Here is a 16,697-nt window from a genome sequence, read left to right as displayed (position 1 = left end):
ATTACTCTGTTAATCATAGGGTTTCTCTTCCATGTATCCTTTTTTTATATAAGGAAATCACATCAAATGACTCGTTTAAATGACTTATATATATATATATACATATATTTTATGTGTTACTCTCTGTACATTTTGCTTGGTTTGTTGGGTTCTGTAGACATAACATGTGAAGGTAGTCTTCGTTTTTGAATAACAAAGTCCTCATTATATGCTTGATCAATAAATCAAATCCAGCAATTACTTGTCAACATTAAATTTGATTCATTAAGTAAAAGACACAGATGATCAAATGCAAATCTAATCAGAAAAGAAATTGAGAGGAAGCTAATCAATGCAGGGAGGATGACCTGCGAATGAGAATGGAGGGCGGGCGTTCTTTGATCCCTGTGGAAAAAAGCAATGGCCATGAGGTCCGCACACGCACACTCAACCCAGCTGTGGCTTTTGGAACATTCAGCAATGGCACTGTGCCTGCACGTGGCTTTGACACCTTTGGCACCAGAAAAAAGTTGACAAAAAACTTCTACTGATTGAAACCTCGGACTTCAGGTTGGCTATTTAATTAAGCTTCAATGATGGCTTGATACATTTCTTTCTTCTCCATCTTTTTCTTCGACCAAAAAACAAACGAAATGGCTTAGATAAACACGACTTAGTATTGGCTTATGCATTATGCTTGCCGACTTAATCTTTATTTCTAGCTTTTGAAAGCATCTCTACTTCATCAAATCATGGAAACATTTTGTTCTGTTCTTCAAAAGATAACCAATAGAATTATAGAATATTTACAGTGGTGGGGTACCCATGTTGAAACTTTGAGGAAGGGCTAACTAGGCATGGCCTCTTTTCAAGATTTTGTATGCATGTGTGTACATATAATCAACTTGTTGAGGTCATCCCAAAAGTTCCCAATATTATAAGGTTGCCAATAATTGTTAAAAGATCAGCTGACTAACAAAAAATTGAAAGATGCTGTAAAGAAGCACAAGCTTTTTACGCAAAGAGCTTGTAGTTCAAGTGGTTTAGAACAATCACACGTGCACCTAAAGTCATGTACTGCTTTCAATATTATTTGTATAAGAAAAACCATACAAGTTTATTATGACTTATTTGTGGGTCCCAATCCAATATGTTTACTCCTTTTTATTATTATTATTATTATTATTTAAATAATCAAATATGTTTGCTTCATTTTTGGTCAAGTCCAAATTGAGGGACATTGCAAGCCTAACCAATCAGTCCTCGGAGACGTGTATAGGTGTTAGTTCTATTTGGTTTGGATATTGATCAGTACATAACCCATATATTTTTAAAGCAACTATATTCCTACCATATATACAACTTTTCAATTGAGATCTCAAGGTGGGTTGAAAAACCCATATGCAATAGTTGATTAAAATGAGAAAATGGAGAAGAAATCTTCATCCAAAGTGGCTTTGTAATCATAGATACGATGACTTTAGTGGAGCCTTGAGCAATCTTATGGTGATATTCAACAAATAGATATGGGATTGCAACTCAGTCACACTCAAAAGCTGTAACTTTCTTTTTGGCACTAACAGCAGATACATATATATCATCCCTTTTACTTTGAGCTTGACTTTTTCTAGTATACTGGTTCAGAATATTTGGGGTAATGGCTGCTATGGTCCCTGCCTCCACTTTTTCATTTTGGGCTAGGCAAGCTATTGCTATTGCTATAACCATAGAGATCATGGAGCAGGCTTTTGTGCACCACACTTCTTGGTAGGCTTTGGTATATTTTTCTTGTTCTCCAGCTTCAGAAAGCAAAAGGGAAGAGTGTGGGGCTGCAATTGATTAAAACCACAACAAGAAGGACAAGCATGTTCTTAGTGATGAACTCCAAGCCTAAAACCAACGATTCATGAAGAAGACTCGACATTTCACCGGTCCAAGTGTCCCGAATCTCTCTCACTCACATGTAACATATGCATAGGATAGGACCCATTTGTATAGTGATCACCGCATATATTTTTTGTGGAAACTCGATTCATAACTCCCGTCAATAGTCTGTTATTATATCATAAAGAAAGATGCTAAACTATAGCCTTTAGCTTAGGAGAAATTGGAAGAAAGTGAGGGGAAAGTTCAGTAATTAATCTCAATGATGGCATTATTGCACCTTTGTTTAAGCTGACACATTGGGCTTAACATCATAAACAACTCTGCTTAAACCATCAAACAGAGTACTAAACAAAGGAACAGCTGTCAAGTTACAACATTGCCAGATGTCAAGCCACTGTTGCTGACTTTCTCTATGTGCTGACTCTTTACTGTGTGGCTGCAGCAATAATATTGGGTCTAGAATACTGATGATGTTGCTGTTATTGTACTTCCATCACACACTAACTAAAATAAAATAGGCCTGGGAGATGGGAGTATTAATTCAGTTTGGGCTGGATCTAAAGTTTAGAACACCCATGATATTGTTAATTGTCCCTTTAAACTTGAGGGTCAACTCATTTTTTGGGAGACTGTCCAGCCATGAGCCAACAACTTACTGCACTTGTACCTTATTTAAGGAAAAACAAACAACTTAGGGTCAACTCATGTTGGCAAATTAATATATATTCACATGCATAACTTGTACAATGCACTAATTTTGGTCACTATGTATTAAACTTACATTGTTCTTTTTTCCTTATCAAACACTCAACCAAATCCAAAGTTTCTTTTTCTTGATTGTAAAGGTAAAACTCTAAGATTAACAATTGTTGGCACTAAATTAGCAAGTTTATTCGTAATCATATTGACTTTGTGATTAGTATTGTTTCTCTTTATTGAGACATGTCGAGTTTGTGGCAATCACTCCCCGAGATATGGGAGTCCATTATTGAAGAACATCAATAAAACCGAAAGTTCGATAAGTAAATCTTATGAACGATAGCTATTAAATTTTTTTCCTTCAGAAATTAAGAGATAAATTATGCAAAATAAAGAAGTAAATAAAAGGTCAATGGAGCCACACAAAAAAAAAAATTATAATACATGTCACAAGTTGCCAGAAGAGCCGAAAGTATCACAACTCTCTCGACCGTTTCCAAATGCTTCTTGTTGAACTTGAATGCAAATTGAGTGGTATAAAATAAAATACAACCAAAACCAGACCAAGACAAAAACCATATAAATGGTCTTGAATTCATGCACCTCCCAAACCATCCAATCCCCTCACAACTCATCATTATTCGCATCAACACATTACAGCCGTCAACCATCACCTCCATCGCTCGTCCTCAGTACATCGAGCACGCAGAAATATCTCAGAAACCTCGGTCGCCGCCTTTTTGTCGTCTTCCCCACGTCGTCATCACATAAACCGTGTGCTGCCTGCCCCGGAAACCCGAACCCAACCCGCATCACCCCCGCTGTATAAAATACCCACGCCTTTCATGCAATCTTACTTGAATCTCACTTGGGTCAAATACTCCAGAGAACGAGATGTGTAGATCGACTGACTACCACGGATTTCAACCGAGGAGAGACCGGTTGAAGATTCGGGCTTTCTTTCTGCGGTTTTCGGGTCTGAATACCCGGGCACCGATACCCGAATCCCTCACTCTTTCGTTTCTTCCTCGGATTAACGAGAACGAGCTAGAGATCGACGGGTCAAAGATCCGACCCGATACGCCGGCATTCCTCACTCTCTACCGGGTCGTGAATGCCAAGGTGAAGGACGGGGAAGTGATATTCGGGTCCCGAGAGCGGGTCGAGGCCGGCGATGGGATCCGGTTCGAGGTTTATCTGAGGGAAGAGAAGGTGCTGAAGGGAACTTTCAGGAAAGATGAGGGGCAAGAGTGGAAATTGGAGTGTAAGTGCGCGCTGGAGAGCGAGAGCGTCGCGACGGAGATAGCTGAGGCGCAGGTCTCCGTGGCAGTGGAGGGACACGTGGCGATGATTGAGAGCGTGAGCATGGTGGTTAAAAAAACAAAAACGCACCGGAACTGCGGGTTTAAGCGGCTGGAGGAGATTCCGGAGGAGGGAAAGGTGGATTATGAATCGGACGGCTGTTGTTGTAAATGTGGATCGGATGGTGGAGATTCGGAGGTGGGTGGTGACGTGGACGGAGAGGATGAGGAGTTGGAGGTAGATATGGAAGGAGTGAGATGGGCCGTCGATGTGGGTATTTGGGTCATGTGTTTAGGCGTGGGCTACTTTGTTTCCAAAGCCTCTGCCAAAACATTAAGACGCAGAAGATTATTTTAAGCCCAATGGGTTTTTGGGTAATTTCAAATCTTGAAATTTTGACACGTTGTTGAGAGTTCAATGGTAAAGACCCAAAAGAAGTATTTCAATGAATTTAATTAATTAATTTCGTTTTTAAGATAATGGGGTCAACTCATCTAATCACATCACAGCTTATATTTCTCTATCGTGGGAAGTTAGTTAGAAGATTCCAATATCCCTTGTTTGTCTTGGGCTTCAATCATATAAACTTTTTGCCTTGGGTTTCACCAAAAAAAAACCATATCCTTTCCTCAATCCCTTTGTGTTTGGCAAGTGCCTACTTGACGACCTTATCTTTAGACATGACTAAAACTAACTTTTATGCTTTCTATCCTCTCTACCTCTAGGGTATGTACCTACATGCTAGGCACCTTAGGTTGAGTAATGTTAGGGGGACAACATTGATAATACGAAAGATTGGTCAACGAAATGAAACTAAACTCGTAAAAGTGTTATATAATATGATTCGTTCGAGTTAGGTTACGTCTACATAAGAAGTTTGTAATTTAAGTGATTAAGAGCAGATATTCATGCACCTAATATCCTATGTTCGAATATCTTTTTCCTTAATATTGTTGATCATAGTAACTGGTTGTAATGAATACACATCACATTAAGAAAACATAGTTCATCTAACATGTTCTTTGGTACATATACAAGATTTAATGAGCTCCTTACATGTCAATTAAAGATCATTTAAAGTTGATGATATGTTATTTTTGTGTATATGAAACAATGGATGGGCAAACATTGACACCAGCCTACCCTTTGTATCATTATCTGATGGTGAGGGACACCAGCCTTACAATTGACAAGACCAATAAAGGCCCTTCCTGGTCGACCAAAGGGAAAATGAGCAAGTGAGCAAACCACCAACACATGAACATGCTTAATAGTTAGAGGAGTTTGACAATTCCGTAGCCTACGAGACAGTACAACTATACAAGTACTCCATCTCATTCTCCATTTTGGTTATCTCTGTCGTTCTATCATCATGCCTGTCTAGCTAGAGAATAATAATAACGGCCAACATAAAATTACCATTGCATTACACATGTATCGCGTGTATGATTCGTTTAGTTAAAAAATAATACTAAAAATCAACAAGCGTAAATAATCATAACAACATTTTAAATTGGAGAAGTTTTTCCCACTGAAATGCAATAGTTAAGCATGAAATAAACTTCATATTTTTTGTTGGAAAATTGTGTTTGAAAAGAAAAAAAAATTCCTCTAATTTGATGATCTAATGACATTCAATCAATCGAATTAAATCTTCTAATCAATGGAAGGCAGCATGTCATTCCCGTAATTTTTCGTTAAAAAAGATAAATAAAATAATAATACATTTTGGACAAAACAAGAAATTCAAAATCATAATTTCCAAAAATAGGGGTTTGTCTGAAAATTAATAATAATTAGCAACAAAACTATTGACAGCTCAGCTCAGTCACAGCCACCTCAAAAAATTACAAAAACAATACAAATTCACCACAGGTGCAAAAGACACCAGCGCGGGTCCCAGCCGTCCCTTATAATGACCCATCCACGTGTCAACATCCCCATCACCCTTTACAGCCTCCGACACGTCAGCACCTCACATTTCAGTGAATTCACAAGCCAAGTTCTGCTCCGAGTTCTCTTCCCTTTCTTAACTCTCTCTCGCCTTTTCCTTTTCTCATGGCGGTCAACGAGTTCAGATAATATCATCGAAACGCATAGCCCATAGCCTCGAAACGGCACGCAACTCTGTTCAGGTATAGCCAAAGCGCAAGTCCTCGCTAGTCGCTTCTTCTCCAAGAGGAGGAGCATGGGGAGGATGGGAGGCAATTCCAGGTCTCACTCTGCGAACCCCAGCGACTACAAGCTTCTGGAAGAGGTTGGCTATGGCGCCAGTGCTACAGTGTACAGAGCGATCTATCTCCCTTTCAATGAAGTCGTCGCTGTAAAATGTTTGGATCTCGATCGCTGCGGCAGCAATTTCGTCAGTTTCTTATTGCTCTGCTTGTTTCAAATCTCAATTTTATTGTTGTTAACGAACTTTGGGGGATCATTTCTAGCTGTTTGGTTACTGATTGAAGCTAGATTTAATATGAGCTTAAGATCTTTGCTTTGGTTTGAGATTGGAATTCGATTTGTGAACTTGAATGCTTGATTTGTGAATGCGGAATTAGTTAGGAATCGGGAGACTTTCATTTTTTAATTGGTGTAGGGTTTAATTTGGTTTTAATTTATGCTTCAGATCCTCAACGGTCTGTATTGATGAGCACAAATCACAACTTTTGCAAATGCTATTATCTTAGTCACTGAAGTACTCTCTTTGAAATGAATATTGCTGAAGAAAACCCATGTTCTACTGTTTCCAGTATTGTAGCTGATTCATAACCCGTTATTTTTTGGGGTGAAAATGCATAACCCATTATTTGATATATTATGTTTGTATTCTTTCATAGGAAGATATACGGAGGGAGGCGCAAACGATGAGCTTGATAGATCACCCAAATGTTGTAAAGGCGTATTGTTCATTTGTTGTCGAGCGAAACCTTTGGGTGATCATGCCATTCATGGCAGAGGGTTCTTGTTTGCACCTCATGAAAATAGCATATCCGGATGGGTTTGAGGAGTCTGCTATCGGTTCTATCCTTAAGGAAACCCTTAAGGCTCTGGTTTACCTTCATAAACAAGGTCATATTCACCGAGATGTTAAGGTTTGTTTCATTTATGGGTAGCCTTCCTTTCTGTTTCATTGTCATAAGTTTGTTTGGAGGTTCTTACTTTTTTATTGTTTTACTGTCTTTGCTGCAGGCGGGAAACATACTACTTGATACTAATGGGGTGGTTAAACTTGCCGACTTTGGTGTTTCAGCTTGCTTGTTTGATGCAGCTGATAGGCAACGCTCAAGAAACACTTTCGTAGGAACGCCATGCTGGTGAGTTTTTAAGTCACATAAATTATTACTTAATTCCTGTTTTGGTGCCACATGTTATGCTAACTGCTTTATTATCCATGTATTGAGATTAAAACTTGGTTTTTGCTTTCCAGGATGGCACCAGAGGTATTGCAACCGGGAAGTGGATACAATTCCAAGTGAGTTTTATTTTATGCAGTAGCCTATTTCTTGCAATTGTTTAATGTATTATCTGCTTTGAAAGCTAACTTCTTCACTTAACTTTTGGAGGAAATGATAAATTCCGAGCTGTACTGTATAATTCGAAAAAAGGGTCCTATGTGCTTATTTCTTAGTTTTCTGTTGGTTGATCTCTTTACAGGGCTGACATTTGGTCATTTGGTATAACGGCATTGGAGTTGGCCCATGGTCATGCACCATTTTCAAAGTACCCTCCAATGAAGGTACTTATGTTACCAGGATTGAACTTGACTGCAACCTCTATAGTGGTTCTTTAGTGAAACCTTTGACACGTCAAACACTTTTTGTTTGTTCTCACAGGTTCTCCTCATGACCATACAGAATGCCCCTCCAGGACTTGATTATGATCGTGATAAAAAGTTCTCTAAGGTATTGGTTTTCTTTCTAGATAGAGTGACATTAACGCATATGTGTTTGATGCATGCAAATCAGTTATTAGTACATTGTGCGTTATTAAAAGGCATGTAAGTAGTCCAAGGCTTCAAGTGTAGTTCTTGCCCTGTATTGTATTTCGCTTACAGAATAATATTCTAATTGGAGGATTTCCAGTCGTGATCAGTCTTTTAAAGAAATGGTTGCAATGTGCTTGGTAAAAGATCAAACAAAGAGACCAACAGCAGAGAAATTATTGAAACACTCCTTTTTCAAGAATGCAAAACCTCCAGAGCTTTCTATAAAGAAATTGTTTACAGACTTGCCACCACTTTGGAATCGTGTAAAAGCACTCCAGGTTAGCTGTCACTCTATTTTTATATCGCTTCCTTGCTTTCAGTCTTTGACATGTGTTGGTATTCTTATTTTATGAATTGCTAAAATATGGGAATATCGCAGCTTAAAGATGCAGCACAACTGGCTTTGAAGAAAATGCCTTCAGCAGAGCAAGAGGCAATATCACAGGTCTGAGACATCTCATGATGCTGTTATTTTTTAACATAAAATTGACTTAAACAGAGTCGAAATATGTTCATATCCAAAGCTTTTTTTATACCAACTTGACAGCTAATGTGTGCTTTATTATTTCTTTTGCCCTAATCTTTAGTGGTGTCATTGTCTTTCCTTGATCAGAGTGAGTACCAGCGAGGAGTCAGCGCCTGGAACTTTGATGTTGAGGATTTAAAAGCCCAAGCATCCCTGGTATGCCACATATTAGTATTTAGCAATTATCAGCATGGTGGTATCTCTGGGCAGTAGCTTCCTTGTTTTTCTATATTGGCGAGTGAATCTGAAATAATATCCTTTGTTTTTGCTAGGTGCGAGATGATGATGATATTCCAGAAATGATGGAAGAAGATGAAAAGTTGAAATCCGTTAGTTATAAGGTCATCAATTTCCTTTTATTCATGAGACATTTGTCATGCTATTCTTAGTGCAGTCTAAGATTTTAGTTTCTTTTTTGGTGATAGTGCACATTGCTGGTCTTTTCTTTTAAATATATTATTCTTATGCAGAAAAATAATTTTTTTTTGGTTTGTTTTGTTTTGTTTTTGTTTTCATGCTAGCATGAAGCAACTGGTTGCCAATCCAGTTTGGGGAAGTTGAACGAAAATAGTGAACCATATTGGACGGAATACAAAGAAGTAAATGATTATGAGGCACAACAGGTTGAAAGCTTGAACAAAAAAGGCAAGGTTCTTGAAAGTAATATACTGGAATCTGGTGGCCAGCAGAAAACAGCCTGGAAGAAAAATGGATCAAGCTCTGAGGCAACAGCATCTACATCAGAAAAAGACATGGTACAGGCCAAGAATAAAAATCTATCGGTGAAAAGTCGTCAAACGCAGAGTGGCCCACTCACACCGGGTGCTGTGCTTAGTCATTCATTATCAGAAAGGGCTCGCATCTTTGAAAGGTTTGTCATGGTTAAATAATGCTCCAAAATTGAAGCTATTGGTGTTGTCTCTCTCTCATGGGATAAGAGCCTGATGCTTTGTTATCTTTAGGAGTGAGAATGAAAATCAACCGGCAATTGATAAAGCTAAATGTGAAGTACGACGAACACCAAGCTTTAGTGGTCCACTGATGCTTCCAAATCGAGCTTCGGCAAACAGTTTATCAGCTCCTATAAAATCTTCTGGAGGTAATGAAGATGTCCATAATTTTTTAGAGATGATAATTAAAAATGCAACTCTTTCTACTGTTATGAGTACATTGGGCCCAGAATTCTTGTAGCGCTAAGTGTTTCACCTTTAATAGGTTTCAGAGATTCTTTGGATGACAAGTCAAAGGCTAATTTGGTGCAAATTAAGGGGAGGTTTTCAGTGACGTCAGAAAATTTAGATCTTGTAAAGGTAAGGCTTTTTTCTTATGGTATGCTTATTCTATTTTTTACAATCACTAACTTAAAAAAATTGCCATAGGATATTCCATCAAGTACAATACCTCGTCGATCTTCACAGGTAGGTAGCCAGTATTTTCCTAACCCTTTCTCAAGTAATTTGTTCAGTTCTAATTCACGTTCTCTTTTGTTATTATTTAGGGATCACCTCTAAAAAAGTCAGCAAGCGTTGGTGATTGGGTATTTGAATCCAGGCAAATGGTTTGTGTTGTAATCTCACTCCTTCCATACATGATACATCCATACATCCATACATGATACATGTGTGTGTGTGTGTGTTTCAAATCCAATGGCTGAAATTTATTCAATAATAAATTAATTTATGAGATTTGGATAACAGCCATAGATTTTGATCCAACGCTGGTGAGCATGGTCTTAATGCTCACCGATAACCGGGAGATCTAAATTGTATGAGTGTGTGCACATATTCATATATCCATGTCTCTCTGTTTATTCGATGAACAACATTAGATAGTGGCATAGTGCCAATAGTTTTTTTCCCCATATTCAATATCTATTATGACAACATAGAAGGTCCAGTCACTAACTTCAAACTGTGGTAGCTTGAAATGTATTTGTCCATTTATGATTTCATTTTCTATGTTTCAGCCTACCACTCCATCTGCCAAGGAGTTGAACAACAGCAACATACCTGCATCACTTCTCTTGCCTCACCTTCAGAATCTTTTTCAGCAGACCTCGATTCAACAGGTAAAGAACAAATTTGGTACAACATAGATAGTGGATATTTGACTTGAAGAATTTTATTTCTGGAGCTAAGGAGTGTCCTTGTTTATTCTTTTGATTGCAGGATATAATTATGAATTTACTGAGCACCTTGCAACCAGCTGAGGCAGTAGAAGGTTAGTGAAATATCTATGAGTTTGATACTTGAAATTAATTGCCCATCAGTAAGGAGGCATTGAACCAGTTAGTAAGGTACTCCATTTTTGTTTCAGGTACTCAAAATGGAAAGTTGCCTCCACTGCCCCGCAGTTCTGAGACCAATGGAAGTGTAAGTATATTTTATTTTATCACCGTGATTGTTCTGACGTGGATATGACTACTATCATGGGAATGATAATAATTTCGTTCTTAGGAGCTTCTTCTTATTATTATTTTTTCCAAATGGTATTACTTGACTGTTTATTTGACAGAATTCCATCAACTTTGACTGATTGAGGAAAAAATAACTGTTAGCTTAGTTCATTTTGAACTGGACTTGTTTACTAAATCAATTTATGAGATACATACTGTGGAAAAGCAGATTTCTTTATGTTATCTTTTTGTTCATGACAAAACTCTATTGGACTGATATCATGATAAGTCATTAGCTTTGTAGACTCATCACGTTTCTACTCTGTTTAAGCAACAGGTCGAAGCTGCAGTTTCTGAGAGGGAGCGTTTATTGCTCCTCAAGGTCTCTGAGCTTCAAGCTAGGTTAGTCATCTTAAGTTTAAACTGAATGCCTTTGAAGTCCTTTTATGTGTTTTTTTTCCTGGTTTCATATAAGTTTGTCTAATGCTCTCTCTCTCTCTCTCTCTCTCTCTAGGATGAACAACTTGAGTGATGAACTGACTGTTGAAAAGACGAGACACATTCAAGTGAGTTGCTCAAGGGTTCATAATTACAGTTTTCGTGCATTATATGGTTGAAGGAAGAGAGAATGCATAATGTTGTAGTCGAGTCTAGTATGAGTATGAGGGTTTGAGAAAATGGGATAGTTCAAGTTAGTTTGTGTTGGACCAGTTGGTAGTGATGGGTTCCCATGCATGCCATTATTGCTGGTTATTTGATTGCATATAGTTTTTCATTAATGAGTTGGTTATCTGGTGACAGTTGCAGCAACAGCTGAATGCTGTATCTGGGCAGGAAGAAAATGGGGACGGAAGATAAGGGGTGCCTGAAAACCTGAAGTTGTGATTAGTGTAAAGTGAATCCATGTACATCCGGCCAATGAGCAGTAGATCGTGTCGAATGTGTTCTATCCAACAAATTTTTTTTCTCTATGCTGAACGGGAATTGTTCATTGGCTGCCGGTAAAAGTAGATGCATGGAGAAGGTAACAATTTGATGTTCCTGAATCTCTTCTCCCAGTGTACCTAATAAGTTCCCTCACGGATTTCGGCCACTTCAGAATTCAGACAAGTAATAATCGAGCTTATGGATTCATCCGGATGTGATTTGTCCTGTTCAAAAATGGAAAATAGGTGCTTCTCTGTAGCGATCTAACTCCTGGACTGGTGGTCAAATTGGTTCTACAGTTATATACATATATAATAGGGGTGTATTTTATATTTATAAGGTTAAAACAGACATTGTGGCATCATTATTTTTGTCAAAATGGATTTATGAGCTTGTATATGATGGCGGTAGAACGTAATGCTGTTTATTATTTCATTTATACTAATTGTGCTATTCCTATTCATATGTACGCTTCCACAAACTATTCAGTTTTTGCTTTCTTTTGAAATATGGGATTTTGAATGCATCCCAAATCTGCAACTCCCGTATTATCTTTGTGTAAGAATTTATGAGAAAAGAAGAAAGTTAATGTAGGAAGTTGGTGTTAATCTTGAAATATAATGTTCTCTTGTTAAACTTATGTCGACACGAGTATTGCAAATTAACAAAAAATTGGGGGGAAATTATACTCTTATCAAATTAACAAAACATTGCAGAAAAACTATACCCTTTTCAAATTAACAAATAATTAACGGAAAGCTATGGCAGGCGAAGTCCACGCAAACGGCGTGTCGTTTGAGAGGAATTAGTAAACGATATTTTCTCTCTTTTCTTTTCTTTTTCCTTTTGAAAAACCGCCGTCGATTAGTTTCTCTTTCCCAAAACGCGCGAGACTCAAGGTGATCGAACTCAGCTGAGCTGTGCAAATGGTGCGGTAACCTCCTGAAGAACCCAAGCCAAAGCCATGGTTTCAATCCACTTCTCTTCTACTCTCCACCGTCTGAAACCACCACCGCCTCATCCCTCTCAGCTCTGCAACCTCAAACCCTCTTTCCTCTCCAAAAGCAACAAATCCCCAAACACGAGGAAGAAGATCGGCACCGGATACAGAACGTGCAGAGCGGAGTTCTCAAACGACGCACCGTTTGCTGCAGCCATCGGCGCCTGCATGCTCTCTTCTCTGGTTCTTCCGGTCACTACTCCAGAGGACGATGGCGGCGGCGGTTCGCCCATGGATTCCACCGATGCCAGGTTTGCAGTCATGGGCATCGTTAGCTTCATTCCCTACTTCAATTGGCTGGTAAAGAACACTTTTTTCCTTTTTCTTGGGTGTGAATTATTGAAGTTTTTGTTTACGTGTTATAAACTTTTTATTGATTGGGTTTGTTGTAATTTTTGTTGAGTTGGAATGAATAATTTTGGCAGAGTTGGATTTTTGCGTTTCTGGATACCGGGAAAAGGCGTTATGCGGTGTATGCGCTTGTCTACTTGGTTCCCTACCTCAGGTTTCATTCTCATTCTCTTACTCTTAATTGAATGCTTACATGTTCTGTGGCAATTGAACTACTCGAGAGCTTATTGTTTTTTATTTTGTGGACAATGAGGAAAGTTTGTCTAATACCAATCACCAACAAATGATTGAGCTCAATGATTTGTAATAGTGATAATCCTATGCAGAAGATTTTGTATGGGTTTTGATGATTTATATATGTAGTTCTAGGCACTAATGTAATTGCTTGACTTCCCATGGTTTATCAGGTCGAATTTGTCATTGTCTCCTGAGGAGAGCTGGCTGCCTATTGCTAGCATTGTTCTATGCATTATTCATGTCCAGGTATAAGTCCTCTCAGTACTTCTTTATACCCAGTTCAACCTGTAAAGGAAATATATTGCTAACATGGAGAAACTATACGCCCGCATGCAATATCTTGTTGTTGGTGGGTTGCTGGGGGCAAGGTTTAGAGCTATGGTTTCAAGGGGTTTTGATTGTGAGTTCATTCAATTGTTTGCAAACTTTGTATATCATGTAACCTTATTCTTGTGATTCCATATTTTCTCCCTTGCAGTTGGAAGCCAGTATTAAAAATGGAGATCTTCAGGGCTTTCAATTGTTTAGCGAGGCTGCAAAGCATACTTCATTCACGAGTAGAAAGAAAGATCTGACTGGGCATGAAGGGACCTCTGAGGAGGTATTAACTACTTAGGGTCCTTGTAAGTTTTTAGATATGCTGGATAGTTTTTGTTCTTATCTGACAACGGCTTTAATCACTTTAATATAATCTGAAGGGGAGGAAAAGAGAAAATAAGAACCTGCCATCCAGCGAAGAGATTGGGAGGTGGGGAGTTCCCAAGAAGCCTTTACAAGATCATGAACGCTCGAATGAAGATTGGGATGATGATGAAAGAAGCAAACACTAGAAGGTCAGACCGTGTTCAGAGTTGCAGGCAAGCAATTTGAATTGCAGAACGTGGCTTTTGTGCCCAGACAAAAATGTAGTGAATGTTGACCACCACTGCAAGCTCAGCGCATAAGGGAGAGTCAAGAGGGATACCACAATTGTCCGATATTACCGGCAGCACACTGTTATAAATCATACGATGCTTTCACATAAAGAATGTAGAATGTAGAATCGGTTTGCAGACCATCGAAATGAATTTGTTATGTATAGGTCCTTTTAGCATGTCGCACATTCTGGATGGCTTTTTCATTTTCGACTCTGGTTGGCTAAGGGCCATGGTTTTTTATTTATTAATTAGGTTGTTTTATTTGAGGAAATGAGGAATGAAAATGAAGCACAGTAACATTACCAAGAAATAGACATTTTAATTTTTATTGACATTTGACGTAAAGCACACTTTTGAATGAGTATTTTTGTGATTGGAAGTGGGTAGCAGAACCATTGAGAACTGCGTTCAACAAACATTCTGCAATTCTGATACAAAGTAATTGCATTTCTCCCAAGTATGAACACCTTTGCTTAACTAGAACATCATCTAGAATTGGATCCTGATACAGGACTCTTGATAGGAAAAGGACTCAAGAGCCTTGCCTTAAAACAATAATCCAGGGCAATCGCAGCAGAAAGAAAAACAAAAAGACTCTGAGATAAATACAGTGCACCATCAAAAGCATGTGATAAGAAGCTACCAGCATTTAGCTCAAGAGGTTGTCCACCATCCAGTGTAGCAAGACCTGCAAAAGGCAAATACATTTTCATTTCAAGGCAAAACTATGCATGCAGTGTCATATTTCAAAACTGTTTGATATGCTTGAGGATTTCAATTGTTCTGCATAGTGGTGTAATTAGTACCTTTGACAACGCCGAAAGCTGCAGGTGCTCCTGTCTTAAGATGAACATCATCCAAGTCTCTTCGAACTGCATATCGAAAGGTAACTCCAAATAGTGCACAGCTAACAAATGTGACTGCCAGAGGGAGTATCAGCTCTGAACCGCTGGACACCTGAGTGAAGGAGAAGGGCAATCCAGCAACAGTGCCGACAAGGGCAGAAATAGAAGCTGCTTTTATGGATTGCCATCTCTCTTTATCCTTGTCAATTTCCCCATTTCCAGACTCCGAAAATCCATATCCATCTCCAAGTTGATCCCCATCTTGTGAGAGGGCACGCTCAGCTTCTTCAACCATGGCTTTTGCTTCTAATATCTCCTTTTGACATTCTGCAATCTTTAATGCACGCGACAGTCTATTATCAGTGGCAGCAAAAAAATGCCAAACAACAAAATAACAAATAAGCTGAACACATAACTTGTCATTATATTTGAACAAAATTAACTCGTTTTATGAACAACCATGTGCAAGCAATATCATGCTATATTGAATTCACACAGAACCAACTGTAAGCAGCAACAGAAAATGTCTCAACAACAGATGAAGGAATCAAATGAACACAATTCTTCTCATAGAGCAGATTTAATTTGTTAGAGAACAACCAATTATCTAAACATCAAATAAAACTGACAATTTCCACACATCAACCACAGGAATAATATACAAAATTAGGGAAACATTAATTTATGTACATAAAGATCCCAAAATTTTAAGTTCTTCACTTCAAGGAAGTAGAAGAAGGCATCTAAAACCAAAACCCAACTCAGAAACAAACCCAGAAAAGCATATAAAAAATGGGAATTGGGAAGAATGAGAACCTCAGAAGCCCTGCTTTCAAGTTGGTTAATATAATCTCTCACAAGCTTAGCCTCAAGTTCTTGTTTCTCAATCTCAGCCAGCTCTCTCTTAGCCATCTCTACCCTTTGAGACGCCTTTTCCAACCCGTCAAGCAAATCCCTGTTCTCTTCTTTTTTCAAGAGCTCCTCTACTTGCTCTCCCACAATGCCACTCAGTGCGTCCTTCAAGCTACCGCTCTCTCCAGAGGTGCTTCTCGTGCATTTGATTATGAGGGGACGAGATGTTGAAGGTGAAGAAGAAGCTCTATGAAAGATTGTAGAGCAGGTTTTTGATGCTGTGATGAGTTCTCTTGGGAGGAGAGAGATGGGGATTGTGGAGGAAACCCAAGTGAGATTGATGGTTAAGGGCATGGTGATCACTGATTTTTGGAGGATTTTGTTATCCTATTTCATGTTTTGTTTGAGGAAGATACCCACCCCAATTTCCATTTGCAAGTGCTACACCCAAAAAATATCTTATCTCACCCTGAACTGTTTTTTCCCTTTATTTCTTTCAAGCAATTAAGCTATATTGTTATATTATCTTTCAAATGACCTCGTTTAAAATTTAAGAACTTTGTTTATCTTTTTTTAGATATTCATATTCATTTTCAATACCAACGATATTGAGAGATGAAATTTAAGCTTTTTTTTTTTCATTTTCTATACCAACAATATTGAGGGATGAAGGATTTAACACAAAAATTTCCGAAATAAAAGTGACCATGTCAAAGGGTCCAGTTCAATTACAAAGGGCCTTAATTTATAGATTAATGATTTCATATTCGAAAATCCATGACACCGTGATAATGTGTATGA

General features: G+C 38.3%; 4 protein-coding genes across 7 annotated transcripts; 3 read left to right on the top strand and 1 right to left on the bottom strand.

Annotated features, from left to right (window-relative positions):
• Positions 1-3,099: 3,099 nt before the first annotated feature.
• LOC103337859 (NADP-specific glutamate dehydrogenase) lies at positions 3,100-4,347 on the top strand. The gene has a single exon (XM_008241025.3). It carries the CDS (start codon positions 3,460-3,462, stop codon positions 4,222-4,224), a length of 765 nt encoding a protein of 254 aa, XP_008239247.3. The 5' UTR covers positions 3,100-3,459; the 3' UTR covers positions 4,225-4,347.
• A 1,497-nt stretch (positions 4,348-5,844) lies between these two features.
• On the top strand, positions 5,845-12,157 carry LOC103337858 (serine/threonine-protein kinase BLUS1-like). Of its 4 annotated transcripts, none has more exons than XM_008241023.3 (21): positions 5,845-6,229; positions 6,699-6,953; positions 7,051-7,175; positions 7,289-7,333; positions 7,516-7,597; positions 7,695-7,763; positions 7,954-8,124; positions 8,226-8,291; positions 8,460-8,528; positions 8,645-8,713; positions 8,894-9,243; positions 9,335-9,471; positions 9,588-9,682; positions 9,752-9,790; positions 9,871-9,930; positions 10,339-10,440; positions 10,541-10,592; positions 10,689-10,744; positions 11,105-11,169; positions 11,282-11,333; positions 11,569-12,157. In XM_008241023.3, the coding sequence occupies exons 1-21, from the start codon at positions 6,056-6,058 to the stop codon at positions 11,623-11,625; spliced, it is 2,190 nt and encodes a 729-aa protein (XP_008239245.2). In that variant the 5' UTR covers positions 5,845-6,055; the 3' UTR covers positions 11,626-12,157. The 4 variants fall into 4 exon arrangements, with proteins under 4 accessions (XP_008239245.2, XP_088897935.1, XP_008239246.2 ...); XM_089041809.1 differs by having other exon boundaries at positions 11,099-11,169; XM_008241024.3 differs by lacking the exon at positions 9,752-9,790.
• A 373-nt stretch (positions 12,158-12,530) lies between these two features.
• On the top strand, positions 12,531-14,531 carry LOC103337857 (zinc finger matrin-type protein). Its single transcript, XM_089041811.1, has 5 exons — positions 12,531-12,994; positions 13,120-13,199; positions 13,453-13,528; positions 13,761-13,883; positions 13,981-14,531. Exons 1-5 carry the CDS (start codon positions 12,659-12,661, stop codon positions 14,110-14,112), a joined length of 747 nt encoding a protein of 248 aa, XP_088897937.1. The 5' UTR covers positions 12,531-12,658; the 3' UTR covers positions 14,113-14,531.
• On the bottom strand, positions 14,499-16,362 carry LOC103337855 (homer protein). Its single transcript, XM_008241021.3, has 3 exons — positions 15,861-16,362; positions 15,006-15,378; positions 14,499-14,887 (listed from the first exon to the last, which is right to left on the bottom strand). The coding sequence occupies exons 1-3, from the start codon at positions 16,248-16,250 to the stop codon at positions 14,685-14,687; spliced, it is 966 nt and encodes a 321-aa protein (XP_008239243.2). The 5' UTR covers positions 16,251-16,362; the 3' UTR covers positions 14,499-14,684.
• Positions 16,363-16,697: the final 335 nt, after the last annotated feature.

This window comes from Prunus mume, linkage group LG7 (assembly GCF_029339155.1).
Source record: "Prunus mume cultivar Tortuosa linkage group LG7, ASM2933915v1, whole genome shotgun sequence".
Taxonomy (NCBI): Eukaryota; Viridiplantae; Streptophyta; class Magnoliopsida; order Rosales; family Rosaceae; genus Prunus; species Prunus mume.
This window is presented reverse-complemented; position numbering and strand designations above follow the sequence as displayed.

Excerpts from the sequence above, each read along its gene's own strand:
- LOC103337859 (XM_008241025.3), top strand. The coding sequence starts at position 3,460 with ATGTGTAGATCGACTGACTACCACGGATTTCAACCGAGGAGAGACCGG.
- LOC103337858 (XM_089041809.1), top strand. The coding sequence starts at position 6,056 with ATGGGGAGGATGGGAGGCAATTCCAGGTCTCACTCTGCGAACCCCAGC. Across the intron at positions 7,176-7,288 it reads TTCGTAGGAACGCCATGCTG|GATGGCACCAGAGGTATTGC; the intron begins GTGAGTTTTTAA and ends TTTGCTTTCCAG. Across the intron at positions 10,441-10,540 it reads AGCAGACCTCGATTCAACAG|GATATAATTATGAATTTACT; the intron begins GTAAAGAACAAA and ends TTTTGATTGCAG.
- LOC103337857 (XM_089041811.1), top strand. The coding sequence starts at position 12,659 with ATGGTTTCAATCCACTTCTCTTCTACTCTCCACCGTCTGAAACCACCA. Across the intron at positions 13,200-13,452 it reads TACTTGGTTCCCTACCTCAG|GTCGAATTTGTCATTGTCTC; the intron begins GTTTCATTCTCA and ends ATGGTTTATCAG. Across the intron at positions 13,884-13,980 it reads ATGAAGGGACCTCTGAGGAG|GGGAGGAAAAGAGAAAATAA; the intron begins GTATTAACTACT and ends TATAATCTGAAG.
- LOC103337855 (XM_008241021.3), bottom strand. The coding sequence starts at position 16,250 with ATGCCCTTAACCATCAATCTCACTTGGGTTTCCTCCACAATCCCCATC. Across the intron at positions 15,379-15,860 it reads TTGAAAGCAGGGCTTCTGAG|ATTGCAGAATGTCAAAAGGA; the intron begins GTTCTCATTCTT and ends CGTGCATTAAAG. Across the intron at positions 14,888-15,005 it reads AGCTTTCGGCGTTGTCAAAG|GTCTTGCTACACTGGATGGT; the intron begins GTACTAATTACA and ends TGCCTTTTGCAG.